This window comes from Diabrotica virgifera, chromosome 2, assembly GCF_917563875.1.
Source record: "Diabrotica virgifera virgifera chromosome 2, PGI_DIABVI_V3a".
Taxonomy (NCBI): Eukaryota; Metazoa; Arthropoda; class Insecta; order Coleoptera; family Chrysomelidae; genus Diabrotica; species Diabrotica virgifera.
In genome coordinates, this window is record NC_065444.1 from 531,215 (window position 1) to 550,440 (window position 19,226).

The following is a 19,226-nucleotide window of genomic DNA, read 5'->3' on the forward strand; positions in this document are numbered from 1 at the left end:
GTAGGTAATTTTTGGCTAGCTCCGAAATAATTTTTTTTAGTGTATATTTTTTCGTTCTTTTGAATGGCTGGGATAGTTTTGCCATTTTCTCGCCGGAAATTGCTCAAAATTCGAAAAAACCCATTTTTTTGGTTCCCCCCTCATATTTTTAGTGTTTACTGAGCGATCTTTTCTTAAAAAAATCTGAAAAAAATTATGAACATACATTGATGCCCAAAAATATACTGTTTTTTTTTTCAGATTTTTTGGATCAAAATTGAAAAATTTTGAATTTTTCAAAAAATTTTTAGGTTATGTAGGTAATTTTTGGCTAGCTCCGACATATTTTTTTTAGTGTATTTTTTTCCGTTCTTTTGAATGGCTGCTATAGTTTTGCCATTTTCTCGCCGGAAATTGCTCAAAATTCGAAAAAACCCATTTTTTGGTTCCCCCCCCTCATATTTTTAGTGTTTACTGAGCGATCTTTTCTTTAAAAAATCTGAAAAAAATTATGAACATACATTGATGCCCAAAAATATACTGTATATAGTATTATTGTATTATTATTCTATCTATGTATATTATGGATTGAAAATATTAATATGTATGTAGATATTCACATACTTATTTAGTAAGCTACATTTATGGAAATAACTTGATTACGGTGCAAACGTGTTTGCTTATTTAAAATGTAACTTTTAACGAATAATTTTATTTACTTTACACATTTGAAAAGTAAAATTAATAAAACAAAATAAGTTGAAAATAAACGTTTGCGTATAGCTGTATGGCATATTTCATGATGTGAAAACGTTTTTAATAATTACTTATTACTTATTAATTACTTATTAATTACTTATAATTACTTATTAATAACATTAATAATGTCTATATATATATTTAGATATTTTTAATATTGATATATTTTTTAAAATAGGTACTCTAGCGTATCAAAAAATTAACTTTCAATTACCTAACTTAATTAATAAATACGCAAAAGGTAATATTAATATGGTAGTTTCAATTGAGAAATCGGAAAACACAACTAAGACGAAGAAATATCTATGAATTGATCTATACATAATGTAATTAAGGTAGCCATGTACCTATAGTTAAGGGGTTAAGGTTGTCTACTAAATACATAGCAAAAATATCAACAAAGGGAGTTTGTCGTATTTTATGCATATTCTCTTCTCAAAATGGCTACCTTCTCTTCTCAAAAAACCTGATCACGCTATTCAAAATAACGAAAAATCGTTATTTATTGACATCAAAAATCGTTATTTATTGACATGCAATTGAGTTTATGTGCACACATAGGGGGACACAAGGAAATGGCTCTTTTCGAATTGTGAGGAAGTCCCGGAGAGAAAATGGCAAATCTAACCCAGTTATTCAAAAGAACGAAAAAAAAATACACAAATTATTTCGAAGTCTGTCAAAAATGGCTTACATAACCGATTTTTTTGAAAAATTCAAAAAATTTCCCTGGGTAAAATTTTAATCCAAAAAATCTAAAAAAAAATCAGTATGTTTTTGGGCATAACAATGTATGTTCATAATTTTTTTCAGATTATTTTAAGAAAATATCGCTCAGTAAACACTAAAAATATGAGGGGGGAAAACCAAAAAATGGGTTTTTTCGAATTATGAGCAATTTCCTAAAAATTTTTTGAAAAATTCAATAATTTTTTCTGGCCTCAATTTTGATCCAAAAATTCTGAATAAAAACCAGTATGTTTTTGGGCGTCAATGTATGTTCATAATTTTTTTCAGATTTTTTAAAGAACACATCGCTCGGTAAACACTAAAAATATGAGGAGGGGAAACCCAAAAAATGGGTTTTTTCGAATTTTGAGCAATTTCCGGCGAGAAAATGGCAAAACTATCCCAGCCATTCAAAAGAACGGAAAAATATACATAAAAAAATTATGTCGGAGCTAGACAAAAATTACCTACATAACCTTAAAAATTTTTGAGAAATTCAATAATTTTTTCTAACCTCAATTTTGATCCAAAAAATCTGAAAAAAAAACAGTATGTTTTTGGGCATCAATGTATGTTCATAAGTTTTTTCAGATTTTTTAAAGAAAAAATCGCTCAGTAAACACTAAAAATATGAGGGGTGGAGACCAAAAAATGGGTTTTTTTCGAATTTTGAGCAATTTCCGGCGAGAAAATGGCAAAACTATCCTAGTAATTCAAAAGAACGGAAAAAATACACTAAAAAAATTTTGTCGGAGCTAGCCAAAAATTACCTACATAACCTAAAATTTTTTTGAGAAATTCAATAATTTTTTCTAACCTCAATTTTGATCCAAAAAATCTGAAAAAAAAAACAGTATGTTTTTGGGCATCAATGTATGTTCATAATTTTTTTCAGATTTTTTAAAGAACAGATCGCTCAGTAAACACTAAAAATATGAGGGGGGGAACCAAAAAAATGGGTTTTTTCGAACTTTGAGCAATTTCCGGCGAGAAAATGGCAAAACTATCCCAGCCATTGAAAAGAACGGAAAAATATACACTAAAAAAAATTATTTCGGAGCTAGCCAAAAATTACCTACATAACCTAAAAATTTTTTGAAAAATTCAAAATTTTTCAATTTTGATCCAAAAAATCTGAAAAAAAAACCAGTATATTTTTGGGCATCAATGTATGTTCATAAGTTTTTTCAGTTTTTTTTAAGAAAAAATCGCTCAGTAAACACTAAAAATATGAGGGGGGTAACCAAAAAATGGGTTTTTTTCGAATTTTGAGCAATTTCCGGCGAGAAAATGGCAAAACTATCCCAGCCATTCAAAAGAACGGAAAAAAATACACTAAAAAAAATGATGTCGGAGCTCGCCAAAAATTACCTACAAAACCTAAAAATTTTTTGAAAAATTCAAAATTTTTCAATTTTGATCCAAAAAATCTGAAAAAAAAAACAGTATATTTTTGGGCATCAATGTATGTTCATAATTTTTTTCAGATTTTTTAAAGAAAAGATGACTCAGTAAACACTAAAAATATGAGGGGGGGAACCAAAAAAATGGGTTTTTTCGAATTTTGAGCAATTTCCGGCGAGAAAATGGCAAAACTATCCCAGCCATTCAAAAGAACGGAAAAATATACATAAAAAAATTATGTCGGAGCTAGACAAAAATTACCTACATAACCTTAAAAATTTTTGAGAAATTCAATAATTTTTTCTAACCTCAATTTTGATCCAAAAAATCTGAAAAAAAAACAGTATGTTTTTGGGCATCAATGTATGTTCATAAGTTTTTTCAGATTTTTTAAAGAAAAAATCGCTCAGTAAACACTAAAAATATGAGGGGTGGAGACCAAAAAATGGGTTTTTTCGAATTTTGAGCAATTTCCGGCGAGAAAATGGCAAAACTATCCTAGTAATTCAAAAGAACGGAAAAAATACACTAAAAAAATTTTGTCGGAGCTAGCCAAAAATTACCTACATAACCTAAAATTTTTTTGAGAAATTCAATAATTTTTTCTAACCTCAATTTTGATCCAAAAAATCTGAAAAAAAAACAGTATGTTTTTGGGCATCAATGTATGTTCATAATTTTTTTCAGATTTTTTAAAGAACAGATCGCTCAGTAAACACTAAAAATATGAGGGGGGGAACCAAAAAAATGGGTTTTTTCGAACTTTGAGCAATTTCCGGCGAGAAAATGGCAAAACTATCCCAGCCATTGAAAAGAACGGAAAAATATACACTAAAAAAAAATTATTTCGGAGCTAGCCAAAAATTACCTACATAACCTAAAAATTTTTTGAAAAATTCAAAATTTTTCAATTTTGATCCAAAAAATCTGAAAAAAAAACCAGTATATTTTTGGGCATCAATGTATGTTCATAAGTTTTTTCAGTTTTTTTTAAGAAAAAATCGCTCAGTAAACACTAAAAATATGAGGGGGGTAACCAAAAAATGGGTTTTTTCGAATTTTGAGCAATTTCCGGCGAGAAAATGGCAAAACTATCCCAGCCATTCAAAAGAACGGAAAAAAATACACTAAAAAAAATGATGTCGGAGCTCGCCAAAAATTACCTACAAAACCTAAAAATTTTTTGAAAAATTCAAAATTTTTCAATTTTGATCCAAAAAATCTGAAAAAAAAAAACAGTATATTTTTGGGCATCAATGTATGTTCATAATTTTTTTCAGATTTTTTAAAGAAAAGATGACTCAGTAAACACTAAAAATATGAGGGGGGGAACCAAAAAAATGGGTTTTTTCGAATTTTGAGCAATTTCCGGCGAGAAAATGGCAAAACTATCCCTGCCATTCAAAAGAACGGAAAAAAATACACTAAAAAAAATTTTGTCGGCGCTAGCCAAAAATTACCTACATAACCTAAAAATTTTTTGAAAAATTCAAAAAATTTTTCTGGCGTCAATTTTGATCCAAAAAATCTGAAAAAAATCAGTGTGATTTTGGGTATAATAATGTACACTCACTATTTTTTTCACATTTTTTAAAGCAAAAGATCGCTCAAAAAAAATGTTTTTCGAAAAAACACATTTTCTTCGATAGGGGACACCTGGGGTCACATAGGGAGCTAAAAATTTGGTTAGGGGGTTTTTGAATTATGTACTTTCGATTGCCCAATCCCAACTAAGAATCCAGCCGAGTGCAGATTTTACCATCTTATCCCGCTATAGCCTTTAACTAAATTTATCCCAAAAAAATACTAAATACACGAGGCTTGATCCCTATGAGTTAGTAATTCAATTCATGATCTAGAAAATAGTTCAAGAAAATGTTTAGACCTTTGTTTTTCAAAAGTTCTTCAGTTCAACACACCTGTCCCATCGGTGCTCAACATTGTGATAGCAGCCTGGAAGTAATTTACTTAGATTGTATCAAAACATGCATTTACGGTACATATCACTTGATTCTTCTTGTTTTGGTGCCTATTCGTTTCGAATATTTTCGATCATTCTGGCTGTAATTATTTTTTGAAAGATGCTTGAAATAGATTAGTAGTTGTTGTGGAGAACCATTTCCTCAGGTCCTTTAACCATGATATTCTTCTCCCAATTCTTCGATTTCCGAATACTTTGTCTTGAAGGGTTACCTTCAGTAATCTGTATTTAGTGCCGTTTCTCATTATGTGTGCGAGATATTTTAACTTTCTTCTTTTAATCGTAGTAGAACCCCGATTATCCGTGCTCCTCGGGACTGGAAGTGGCATAGATAACTGAAAAGCACAGATAGTCCGAACATTTATTTCTTATGTATAATACATATGTATAATACATATTATGTATGCTTCTTTCATGAAATTTTTCAGTGCGTCACAAATGATAGAAAAAAGGAAAGTCCGTGATAATACAAATTTATAACATTTATTCTAGCATGACATTTTAGTTAAACCTGACAGTAGTTGTCACATTTTATTTGCAATTTGGCATATTTGCATCAGCAAATCAATTGTGTTATTGCATTTATAAAATGGTATTTTCTTTGATTTGTATAGTGTTTTAAATTGTACAGATTATATTCGTAGATATATTATATAATTCGTAAATAACTTTATTTTCGATTATAGCGCCATCTATCGGCAACTAGAATAAATGTTATAAATGTCTGTAATCACAGACGTGCCTTTTTTTCTGTCACATACAATTTAATGCGTTAGAAAGAAATCGAAAAACTGTGACACACTGAAAGATGTCTATGAGAAAAAGACCATATAAATTATACATACATATGTATCTACCATAAAAAGATAACAGAAAAAAATAAATATTTCATTATGAGTCTCCCTCTTGATGTATAGAGTTTCCGTAGAGTGATTTACGGTGATGTTATTTTCATAAAACCTCAAAAATGCAACTTAAGTAATAGAAAATCATAACACGGATAATCGGGGTTCCACTGTACACTGTACATCACCTCTCTTTCTTTCCACAGCCACATCTCGAAGGCTTCAATTTTTTTCTCCAATCGCTTCAGTGAGTGTCTAGGATTCAACTCCTTAGTATAATATTGAGAAGATACAACATCGTAGGAGCCATACTTTTATCTCCAGATTAAGGTTGTGGCTTTTAAAGATATCACTTGATTATTGGTCTATGTAGGCCAAATATATCTAAGTAGGCCACATTCTAAAACTTGACAAAAGGAACCAAAGTGCGGAAATCACTGGAAAAGCAAGACAGGGTCAAGATCTGGATGGAAATCTTAGTTCTATACTTAAGAACCGCAATACCTCAATATCTAAGGAGCAAGGTGTTCAACCAGTGTATCCTTCCTATCATGACATGGATGTCAAACCTGTACCCTAACCAAGGCCAATATGAATAAACTAGCCAACACTGAAAGAGCAGTGACGACTGTCATATACAACGAGGAACGACTGGGTAAGATCAAAAGCAAAAGTCGAGGATATCACAACACAAATTGCGAAACGCAATTGGAGCTTTGCAGACCACACTGCTAGACAAAAAGACCAACGTTGAAATGCAACAATTCAACACTGGAGACCTTACGAAAATAAACAACCGAGAGGAAGACCACAGATGAGATGGGTAGATGATATATATACAATATCCAGAACAAATTGGAAGTATGTTGCTCAGGATAGAGATCAATGCAAGAAATTAGGATAGGCATATGTCCAAATATGAATGATAGAAGGCTAAGAAGATCTTTGGAAAAGCCTGTAGTCACTTGGGGGTAAATCTAGAGAATAATGGAGGCGGCTCCAATTCGCGGTGTGCAAGTACTTGGAAGGGATACGCGAAACGATCGTGCGCGAATAGCGGAGAAATATTGCAACTTTTTAAATAATTCATATTGTCAACTGACATTGTCAAATTGACGTACATTTCATACCTATTGTCATTTAAGAAGAAAAATTATATATTGCTCCACAATATTGATATGATATGCAATTATTATACAGTGAGCACGTAAAGGTTGGAATAAATTCATTTTCTCGAGAATGGACGATTTTGGAAAAAAATCCCGAAACAGGTCAATTTTTATTTTTAAATTGCGACTTTTTGACATATGTGTCATACTAGTGACGTCACCCATCTGGGCGTGATGACGTCATCTATAATTTTTTTAAATGAGAATAGGGGTCGTGTGATAGCTTATTTGAAAGGTAATTTAATTCTCTATTCAGTAATATAAACATTAATATAATTATTTATACAGCGTGTCCAAAAAAAATTATTTAAATTAAATTTATTGACAAAAAGAAGAATGTGTGTAATTTATTTAACTCAAAATACATTTTACTGCTATCAGAAAACAGGAAATAAAGTTTATTTAACAAATAAATATCGTTTTAGCATTTTAGCCGCCCACTCACCTTCCTCTTTTTGAACATTTAATTTTTTTACATTTTTTTTTTTTTTTTTTTTAATTAATTTGATGGCTTTGGTAGGGACCAATTAGCCAGACAATTTTTTCTTTAACTATAACAATTCTTTTTGTTTTTTATTTTTTTTAATTTAAAACTCATCCTTCCTCACGATTACAATGCTCAAAATATTAGTAAGGTAAGATTAATGTGTGCAAATTTTTCTTTTGTTTTCTTTATAATTTAATTTTTACTTATCTTTTTATATGTATAATTTATTTTGCTTTTTTTTTCTTTATATTCTTTTTTACTATTGTTTTTTTTTTGTTTTTTTTTTATTATTATTTTTTTTTTTTTTTTATTTTTTTAAAATTTTTTTTTTTTTTTATATTTTTTTTTTATATTTTTTCGGTGCACACGTACAAAATATAATTAGTTGCAGAATTGCTAACAAAGATGTGGTTAGTAATTTACAATTTCATTTTGCACCTCTTGGTGTGATTATATAAGAAATACAATATATTATTATTCGTATTGAAAATTATACAATTTAAATTTATGGGTAAAAAAATGTTGTTATTAACTATTTCATTATAGAATTTATCAGTGCTTGCACTATTTAATGAACACCCGAGTATAATATGAGTTAAGTCTCCCAGTTCACCACATAAACATGAAGAATCATCAATTAAACCAATTTTAAATTTATAAGTTGGTGACATTGCATGATTTGCTCTTATTCGGTTAATGGTAATAATAAAGTTTCTGTTGTTTTGGTTGTGGAACCATCTTAGCCTCGGGATCTGGACTTGACATGATTTGTAATTTAGTCCTGTTTGTTTGCTGGTATACAATTCTTGCCATTTGGTTTTGAGCTGAATTTTAAGTATGGAATTCAAATCGGTATAAGGAATACGCTGATTAATACACTCTCTGTCTAAGTCTGACGCAGCCTTTGCAAACTTATCGGCAATTTCATTTCCTTGAATACCCGAATGTCCTTTTATCCAAACTATTATCACCTTTCGTTGTGAGCTACGTATTTCGTAATTGGTCTGTAATATTTCTACTTCTAGATGATTTAAGTTCTTCGACGCACCTATATTCTTTAGTCTCTCCACGACACTTTTGCTATCTGTAAATATAATACTTTTCGATCTATCAGTCCTAAGTATATACTTTAGAGCTTCACTTATTGCAAAGATTTCTGCTGTATATATCGTTGCCTCATCTGGTAATCTGATCTCTTCGTGATATTTTGTGGTGTGATCGTAAAAAGTGGCGCCTGTACGAATTTGTTTTGATCCATCGGTGTAAATCTGGTTGTAGTCGGGCCATCGTTGATTAACCGTTTCGAGAAAGTGGTCGTGTTTGTCGATCTGAAATGTCTTGATTTGTTTAGAAAACAGAATATGTGGACGTTCTGAAAATATTGGTTGGATTTTTGATGTGTATAGTGACAACCTGTATTGAGAAAGAGTGGTGTAACTTTCACAGATAAGTGGAGTTTTCTTTTTTAGCCAATACGACTGAGTGAGTACTGAAACTGAAAGTTCATGGATAAGTGTTATATAACTTGCGGATTTGGAAAATGCTTTCGTGATGAACTTGTTACTAATTAGTTGCCTTCTCAGTTGTAATGGTGGTTCTACGGCTTCTGCTTCCATAATATTTATTGGAGTTGACTTGAGATATCCAAGACATATTCTCAAGCTTTTGTTCTTTTGGTTTTCTATTTTATCTAAATGCGTTTGTGCCGCTGATCCATACAAATGGCTACCATAATCCAGGATTGATCTTATCATAGTTCTATAAAACAACAAGGCAATATTTGGGTCAGCTCCCCATTTGGTATAACAGAAAGCTCTCAGTATGTTAATAGCATTCTCAGACTTTTTAGTTATTTGATGTATACAGTCTTTCCATAGCAGTTTCCGATCTAGATATAATCCTAAGTATTTCACTACATTTTTTATTTGGAAATTATAAGGTCCCAGTTTTACATGATCCTGCTCAATGTTTCGTTTTCGGCTAAATACACACACCTCTGTTTTTTGTTCAGAGAGTGTAAAATTATTTTCATTCAGCCACTCATTAAAGATGTCATAGGTTTTGTTCAGTTCATATTCACATGTTTCAAAGTTTTTCCTGGTACAATAAAAAACAATATCATCTACAAATTGTATTGTTCGTATATTTTTGAGTTTAACACTGGCATCCATTGTATATAATATAAACAAAAGTGGACTTAAAATGCTGCCTTGGGGGAGTCCAAGGTTCGTGATTCTAGGTTTGGTGATTTCTTGATTTATTTTTAAATGAATTTTTCTGTTGGTGTACAGGGAAGTTATAAAGTTCGCTAATTGTTTATGAAATCCAATTGAAATCAATTTGTTCGTTAGAACATTTAGGTTAACGTTATCAAATGCTCCTGTAATATCGTTGAAACCTGCCATAGTCATAAAGTTACTAGAAAATCCAGCTAAAGTGTCTGTTACTATTACTGTTAATGCCTCCAATGCTGACCTAGATTTTCTGAAACCATATTGTGTGTCAGGCAGAATATGTTCTTTCTCTAACCATTGCTCAAGACGATTTTTGATAAGCCTCTCAAAGGTTTTCATTACACATGAAGCTAATGATATGGGTCTATAAGAAGTTGGAATGGAATCCGGTTTATCATATTTTTTTATTGGGATGATAATATACTCCTTCCAGCTTTCAGGGATTGTTGTTTGTCCTGTCCATATTGCATTATATATACTTAAAAGATATTTTTTCTGATTCATTGGCAAATTATAAAGCATGGAATATGAAATATTGTCTATACCAGGAGAGCTATTGTTGGTATGTTTCATACATCGTTCCAGTTCCCACATAAAAAAACTATCGCTTAGATTGGTCATGTTCCTTGGTACTGACGAAATTTGGGGATCATATGCAACTTGGTTGGTTGGTACCCATGGCGGTGAAATTTTGATGTGAAATTCTTCTATCCAATTCGCATTTGGGTCTATTGGTAGTCTATTTTGGACTTTCCGATTTTTATATGAGTTTACCTTTTTCCAAATTTGTGAAATTGGTGTATGATGGTTTAAACTTTCACAGTACTCAATCCATTTTTGCCTTTTTGTGAGTTTGAAAGTGCGTTTGGCAAAAGCGTCCATTTTTTTGAATTCTATTAAATTTTCACGATTTGGAGTTCTCTTATATTTGATGAAAGCTATTTTTCTTTGATGAGCAGCGTTGTTACAAGTTTCGTTCCACCAAGGCTTCGGACAGTGATTACGGTGCTTAGTCTGACTAGAGACTTTTCTTGGGATGGAGATTTCTGCAGCTTCATTAATCATAGAAAGGAATTCATCATAATTTTGAGCTATATCTCTGGATTCAAGAATAGCTACATATAGATTCCAGTTTGCATTTTTTAACTGCCATCTGTTGTGCTCCGAGGATACAGCTACTTGATGATCATCTTCCACATCGAGTGTAATTAATATGGGTAGGTGATTTGATCCATGTGGGTCCTCAATTGTGGTCCATGTAAAAAATTGTACAATATCGTGAGAGCATAGAGTTAAGTCGATTGCGCTTTTACAACTTAAAGGAACTAATGTTGGAGATCCGCTGTTTAGATAAACAAGGTTACATTGATTTATTGCATCAGATAAAATATTCCCATATGTGTCATTAAAATCGCAACCCCAAGAAACATGGTGGGCATTAAAATCACCTGCTATTACAAAAGGTTTTGGTACATTATCAAAAAATTCAGTCCACTCTTGCAGCGCTATCTTCTTTCTTGGCTCAATATATAATGAAACTATATGAATTGTTTTTTTATTAGGTAAAAGCTTAAGAGCAATGCATTTATGAGAAAAATTGACTTTAGTATTTATTATTATTTCTTTATATAAAATGTTTGCTTTAATTAATATTGCTACCCCTCCAAATCCGTCTGGGCGATCCTGACGACTAACATTGTATTTTTTAAAGTTATAATACTTTCCTTGTTTGAACCAAGTTTCAGATAACACTGCAAGAGCAGCATCATACTCGTGAAGAAGGAATTCCAAGTTCTCTTTATTTGAAACTGCTGATCGGCAGTTCCATTGAATTATATTTATTTTTTGTATTGTATCTGCGAATTTAATGTGTTTTCTGATGAGTCTATATTTAATTGTTTACTAATTATATATTCTAGTTCCGTTTTTGAAATATCATAATTATTGGTTCTCCTAATTGTTGAGATAATGTTTGCCACTAATTCTAAAATAATTTTGACATTTTCTGAGCCTAACCCTGAATGATGAGTTGAAAAATCTGAGGTGTTTAAATTCTTAACGTAACTGTTATTGGTTAAAATATTAGAATCTGGCCCTAGAGTCCTAGGTTGGGAAACAATATCTCGATGTGCTATTTCTATGGGGTCTGGGCTATTTGGCCTCAGCCTTTTAACTGGTTTGTGAAACGTACCAGTTGATTGTTTATGATGAACTTTACTGTATGTTTGTGTGTGGTGTGAAGGGCTTTCTCCGAAGATGTTATAGTTTGGAGGAGGTCGAGTTGAACATGAGGGTAGAAGCTCAAAACGGGTTGGAGGTGGGATGGACATATTTTGAAAGGTCATGTTTTTATTTGGGATGTTGCTAGTGTTATTTGAACGATTTGCAGTAATAGAAGCGTAGGTGTTTCTAGGGATTTGTTTATTAGCATCATGATAATTTAAATTTGTTGATGACATAGTTTCTTTGATTAATTTTTGTCGGTGAAACTCCGGGCAATCTTTCAAATTAATAGTGAAATGATCTCCCATGCAACTGAAACATTTTGGTGATATTTCTTCTTCCGTACACTCTTTTGAATTATGATCCTTATTGCATTTGAAACAGCGGGGATGAGACTTACAGTGCCCCCCCAGGTGCCCGTAACGCAAACAATTGAAGCAAAGCAATACTTTTTGTTTGTATGTCTCTACCTCTTTAATAACTTTATTGATAATTACATATTTGGGTAATATTTGTGTTTTGAAACTGACAACACACGATTTGGTTGGCACAAATTCTGTCATTTCATCTTTTGTAACCTTACGATTTATTCTCTTAACATTTAAAACCTCGAAAGGCAGATGATTATCATAAGATTTAATTTTATTTTTGAGATACTCTTCAGAAAATTCCGTCGCAATATCTCTTATTACTCCTTGCCTGACAATAATAAATTTAGGAACATAAATATCTAAATTGTTGTCGATAAATACTTTAGCGTTTTTGTTACTGACAAGATAATTAGCATTTTTTGGGTCCTTCATTTTTATTCGAATTCTATTGCGACCTATTGTATCTATACTTAAAATTTTATTGTCAAGTTCAGGAAAATTTGATAAAATTAAATCCCCGACTTTTAATGAATTTAGCCTACCCGAAAAGTTCGTTTGATTATTTTCAACATATAAATGGTAAGGTCCTTGATCGTTTGATTCATACTTAAATACCTGTTTCTCCCTTTGGGGTTGTAATTGGGAGGTGTTTCCGTCTTTCAAAGGATTAGTTTGCTCGATATTTGAAGAAATTGGTGTACTTACGTTTTGATTTCCCTGTGTATTGAATATACCTGAATCCGTAACTTGCATATTAATATCTTGCGGTTCTGTAGAATCGATTGGAGGATGAGTGGGGGGTCTTTCCCCCCCGAATTGACACTCATTGTGTGTCCCTACACTACCACTATTTCAGTTTGTTTTTTATAGAAATAATTTAACAAGTTTTAATACAAATCTGTTGACTATTAAGCACTCGATATCACCGGCCGATGTAAATAGATACGTGTGGTTCTCTCGAAGATCCGTACGAAACTGTTTTTTACATTTGAACATTAGATTTAAGGGAAAAGCAATGATTATTTTTCAAATAAACATTTTTTTCTGTGTTCTAAGAACCTTAAAATGTATTTTGGACTAAATAAAAATTACATGCATTCTTCTTTTTATGGCAATAAAATTAATTTAAAAAAATTTTTTTAGACACCCTGTGTAAATAGTTATGTAAATGTTTATATTACTGAATAGAGAATTAAATTACCTTTCAAGTGAACTATCACACGACCCCTATTCCTATTTAAAAAAATCATCGATGACGTCATCACGCCCAGATGGGTGACGTCACTAGTATGACATATATGCCAAAAAGTCGTAATTTAAAAATAAAAATTGACCTGTTTCGGGTTTTTTTTCCCAAATCGTCCATTCTCGAGAAAATGAATTTATTCCAACCTTTACGTGCTCACTGTATACAGGTAAATTTAATTAATTGTATTTTGCTTGCAGTGCTGCATTTTAATAACTAATTTTATTTACTACATACAATTGATTACCTTTGAATAACATAACCTAAAGCTTATTTTTCTTATTTTTTTTTTGGACTCTGGCCTTGACAATTATCCTGTAACCAGGACCATATGATTGGTCAATATAATTAAAAGTGCGAATAAAAGTACAGAGCGTAGAAATAGGTGTCGCTTTTCCGAACTTGCACGGTCCCAATAAGTTGGGTTCCTTACAAGAAGAGTTACATAGCAGGGGTCCCATCTCAACCCTGTTCAGGCCGTAGCCCATTTTTACTGGACACTGTAGCTGACTGTTATTGCCTGTACATGTGTTTAATTGTTATAACACCCAATCACCATTTCAGGATGGAAAAAATCCACATCAAATAATTTGTTGATTATTTAGTAAACACATGTAAAAAATACCATCTTAGATCAACTTACCAGCTTACAAAATCTCGAAACATCCCAATTTCACTTATATCTTACCTTGGCAGGTACGTTCTTATCCTCTCCGAATCTGAAGGGTGAGGCATGTGGTAGTACGCCGCTTCCATAAGTTGGAACTGGGTCTGGTGTTCTTTTTGGAGAGGTATAGCGCCCAGTGGCGCAACTCCCAGTAAGGGGGGTATGTGGGCGTCAGACTTGCCTTGGTTTTGTAACTTGCTTGGTTCTAGAATGACTTGGTTGTTTTGTAGGCCAGCTTGGTCTATCACTTGTTGAGCCATGGACTTAAGGGATGTCATTCCTTCGCTTATCTAAAAATACGATTCAATATAGTGGACACATCTTGAAAATACAAAAATTTTATGAACTTAAAAATTGCTTGCAAAATATCTTTGCCGTGAACTAATGAAATAATACATTTAATTTGTAGTAAATAGAACACCAGAAATACTTCTTTTGATTTTGATCACTTTTAAAGTGTAACATTGGATAATATTTAAATGAATTGTTCTATAAAATACTGTTGTGAATGTTGTTAAAATAGTTTTATATTTTATAATTTGATTATACAAGCGACTTACTTCAGGTCATATCTTCATCACTCTGAATAAACATATCATTTATTTATAACATTAATAATTTCTATTATCTGTTTATTATAGGTCCAGATTAACACAGCTGATCCAGCAGTGTTATTTCATCAATCATTTGCACCATCTTAGGGGAATCCCGACAGGATTCTAGACTTTTCGTCTTCTTCTCGTAGCAATACGGGGAGTGGGTCTTGATTGACTACACAACCCTCTTTTATCTCGAACGATCGTCAATGATAGTTGAGTCAGTGGGTCATTGTTCTTAAATCTGACCATATGTTATCTCTCCGTCGCATTGACGTTATAAGAGGCTTCCTTCCAGATTAACTTCATAAAGCGGTTATTAGGGAGTCTATGGACAAGGCCAGCCCCTCTTAGACGTCGGGATTTAATTTCTTGGACTATGTCGCTAGCCCTATACATTTATTTGACCTCGGCATTTGTTCTCATTCGGTACTGGTTAATATTTAGTCCAGGCTGTACCGTCGCCCCCGTTAGGTAAATTATTACGATTCGATTTTTTGCACAAACTTACTCAAAAACACGTCCTTATAACAAATCCACAGGGTGCCATTCGGTACCGTAGTCGAAAAATTGTTTAAACAATTTTTTTAAAACAATTTCACAAAAATACTTTTTTCACTTCGAACAATCTTTTTTAGATCATTTGGATCATTTTGAGCTAAAAAGGTCTATTGTGATTTTTCTCTAAAATTGATTGTTGTCAAGTTATACGCGATTTAAAATTTAAAAAACGCGAAAATAGCCATTTTCAGGGCTTAATAACTTGGTTAAAAATTATTATTATGAAAGTCAGGAAGTTACCAAATGAACGTTTAAAGTCCCCCCTATAAGATCCTGAAGAAATTTGTGTCATTATTGTATTACTAAGCGGTTATTTTTAATTATTAACAATGAGCGCTAAGAGCGTATTAGGAGGCCGTCATGGTGAGTGCGAAAGAGATGCACCATTTCGGCAGTGCAATGGTGCTGGTGCATCAAATTTCTTCTGGATCTTGTAGGAGAGGCTTGAAACTTTGATTTGGTGACTTTCTGACTTTCATAATAATAATTTTTAACGAGTTATTAAGCTTTGAAAATAGTAATTTTCGCATTTTTCAAATTTTAAATCGCGTAAGAGACCTTTTTTGCTGCGAATGACCCAAATGATCTAAAAAAATTGTCAGAAGTGCAAAAATTATTTTTGTGAATTTGTTTAAACAATTTTTCGATCACGGTACCGCCTGGCACCCTGTGAATTGGTTATAAGAACCTCCTTTTGAGTAAGTTTGTGAAAAAAAATCGAATCGGAATAATTTACCTAACGGGGGACGACGATACAGTCTGGACTAATTAGGGTTGTAAACCAAATTAGGTTCAAATATCCTTCTGAGGATTTCTCTCTCCAAACGTGAGTTTATTTTTCATTGCTTTTGTCAGCGTCTACGTCTCACAGCCATACATGAGTAGTTTAAGCGCTGTGTTATACAAAATGGGCAAAGAAAACAGTTCACCTCGATATTTGACAGTATTTATTAGATTTTACGGGAATGAAGAAACAGGTCGATTTTTAATCTAAGGACACATTTTTACGGTACATACATTTGTCAACCCCCTCCCTTCCACTTCCCCCATCCCTTATTTTTAAATAGGCAATACCCCTTAAGGGGTAGTGTGCTGTCTTATTTAAAAGGTTATTCAATTCTCTATTCAGTAATATAAACATTAACATAATTATTCATTCAGGGTGTCCAAGAAAAAAATATTTTAATTAAATTAATTGACACAAAAAGAAGAATGTATGTAATTTATTTAAATCAAAATACATTCTACTGCTGTCACAAAACAGAAAAAAATGATTTTTGATAAATAAACATTGTTTTTCGCTTAATTTCAATGTTCAAGCTGCCACCCATCTGCCTCTTGGTAGGTTGAATATTGAAGTAAGGCGAAAAACAATATTTATTTGTCAAATAAACATTTTTCTCTGTTTCTGCCAGTAGTAGAATGTATTTTGAGTTAAATAAATTGCATACATTCTTCTTTTTGTGTCAATTAATTTAATTCAAAATAATTTTTCTTGGACACCCTGTATAAATAATTATGTCAATGTTAATATTACTGAATAGAGAATTGAATAACCTTTCAAATGAGCTAGCACACGACCCCAATTCCCTATTTAAAAATAAGGGATGGGGAAAGTGGAAGGGAGGGGGTTGACAAATGACATATGTATGTACCGTAAAAATGTGTCCCACTTAGATCAAAAATCGACCTGTTTCGTCATTTCTTTAAAATCTAATAAATACTGCCAAATATTGAGGTGGACTGTTTTCTTTGGCGCACTGTATATCCTAATTTTTTTATCTTTGTGTTGGGCTCTTGGATTTAATAGTGTTATGGAAAGTGAAGGTTATACATAGATATGTTTGCTGCCTGAATTCTCTCTTTTTTCTCTCCCATGATATTGTATCTGCAGTGATTGTCGCTCCGAGATATTCAAAGCTCTCCACTCTTTCAAAGATATATAGTTGTACATAGTTCTTGTAATATATAAATTATAAAAAATGTCGATAAAAGAAATGTCTTACCTTCTCCGTCGTCGTACCATTCGGGACTTGCTGTGATACATCAACGTCAGAAGTTGACATTTCACTGCCATTATTTGGTTCTGGACTTATGCAATTATTTTGTACATGTTGTTCATTATATAATTTTGGAGGGGGATTTGTTGAATTTTGTAATCCCTGCAAAATTGAAATTAATACATATTAATACCAAACTTAATGTCCAAACTTCATTCTGATTTAAAGTTATTATAATATAATATATTATATTAGATATAAAGATAATATTATTATCTTCGAGGTACTTCATATAATTTTTAAACTAATATGCATATACACTGAGCAGCAGAATTAATGCACCACCTTATTTTTTTTTATTTAACCTCCCAATTTATTTACAATCTGTAAAACAAGTTACAATGAGTAAATGTTGTGACCACTAGTGTAGGTGACTTGGAGAAAATGATTCATTAATCATTTTCTTTACAAATATTTTACATAGATATAAAATTGTTTGTCTCTGGGAATTACGACACATATAAGTAAAATCGCGATGGTAAATCACTAGGTGTATTTCGTCTAAGTCTTCGTCTGACTGGTTGTCTCATCAGGTTTCTGGCTAGTACATTTGGAAGTTACAAAAATTGAAGAAAATCTTCTGTGTAAAAGGTATATTTATTTAAAACTCCAATAAAGGGCTACATTAAAAGACAGAACGTTTTCGCTCTAAAGAGAGCATCATCAGTGTTCTAAGCAAGCTCTACATGCTGAGCCACCAAAAATACATGGGTTAAACCCTTAAAACGCCGACCAAAAGTCTTACATTGGCGTGTTATATATTATACCCTGGCGATGGGTGAAATTTAAACAAGATATACCTCAAAGCATGATATGACTATATCACGTGTATGTGGATGGTTGAGTTAATTTATCTGTCTTCACAAAGAGAAAGGTTGGCTTTTACCTTTCTCTTTGTGAAGACGGAGAAATCAACTCAACCACCCACATACACGTAGTATAGTCATATCATGCTTTGAGGTATATCTTGTTTAAATTTCACCCATCGCCAGGATATAATATCTAACACGCCAATGTAAGACTTTTGGTCGGCGTTTTAAGGGTTTTAACCCATGTATTTTTGGTGGCTCAGCATGTAGAGCTTCCTTAGAACAATGATGATGCTCTCTTTAGAGCGAAAACGTTCTGTCTTTTAATGTAGCCCTTTATTGGGGTTTTAAATAAATATACCTTTTACACAGAAGACTGTCTTCAATTTTTGTAATTAATGGTATACAGCCAGTTACAGGAAATTTTTCAATGAAAACTTTTCGTTTATAAATTTGCAAAAGTCTGTGTGTTATTGCGTTTCCGCTCCTGCAATACTTAGAGCAGGTGTATCGATGGATTCTTATGTAGTTTTACCTTCTGAATCCAAATCTGAAAACGGCATTTCGATATATCTAACCGTCTTCGAGATAATCGACCTCAAAGTCTAAAATGTGCCGTCACAATCCGGTTATCTCCTACAGACGCACTAAACGTCAGCTCAAATGGTTGATTACTTGATTAGGAAGTAGGCTACTTTTTTTTTTAATCTCGATTTGCCAAGCATGGGTTATTTATATTTGAGTTTGACACTTCGTGAATGTCAAACTAAATTTTAAATTAAGTACATATTAATAAAACATCAATGACATTTGATAGTGAATTTAATTATTATATAAAATAAATAAGATGTTCAAAAATACAATTTGAGTATAAATATTTTAAAAGCAATAATTTATTAACAGTTTTAAAAAGGTTTATACCAGTATAAATACGGCCTCCCCTTTATGATAAATGGACTGTTCCATTTGCTATAAAATTAAAATATTATGTATACCTAGTCGTTCCCTAAACTCGACACAACTGGCTAGTGATTGTAGAAGGTAATTTTTTTGTTTTTTGAGAATTTTGCCGAAATTGGCAAAATTACTAATTATTTAGTAATAGT

At 32.0% G+C, this 19,226-nt stretch overlaps 1 protein-coding gene across 6 annotated transcripts in view; it reads right to left on the minus strand.

Annotated features, from left to right (window-relative positions):
* LOC114335665 (CCR4-NOT transcription complex subunit 3) overlaps positions 1-19,226 on the minus strand; it is a 75,623-nt gene that overhangs the window by 6,469 nt on the left and 49,928 nt on the right. For all 6 annotated transcript variants that reach the window (XM_028285941.2, XM_028285939.2, XM_028285940.2 and 3 more), the window contains 2 exons: positions 17,258-17,413; positions 14,116-14,384 (listed from right to left, as the gene is read on the minus strand). In XM_028285941.2, the coding sequence (XP_028141742.1) occupies positions 14,116-14,384; positions 17,258-17,413 (425 nt within the window). The remainder of the gene's footprint in view (positions 1-14,115; positions 14,385-17,257; positions 17,414-19,226) is intronic.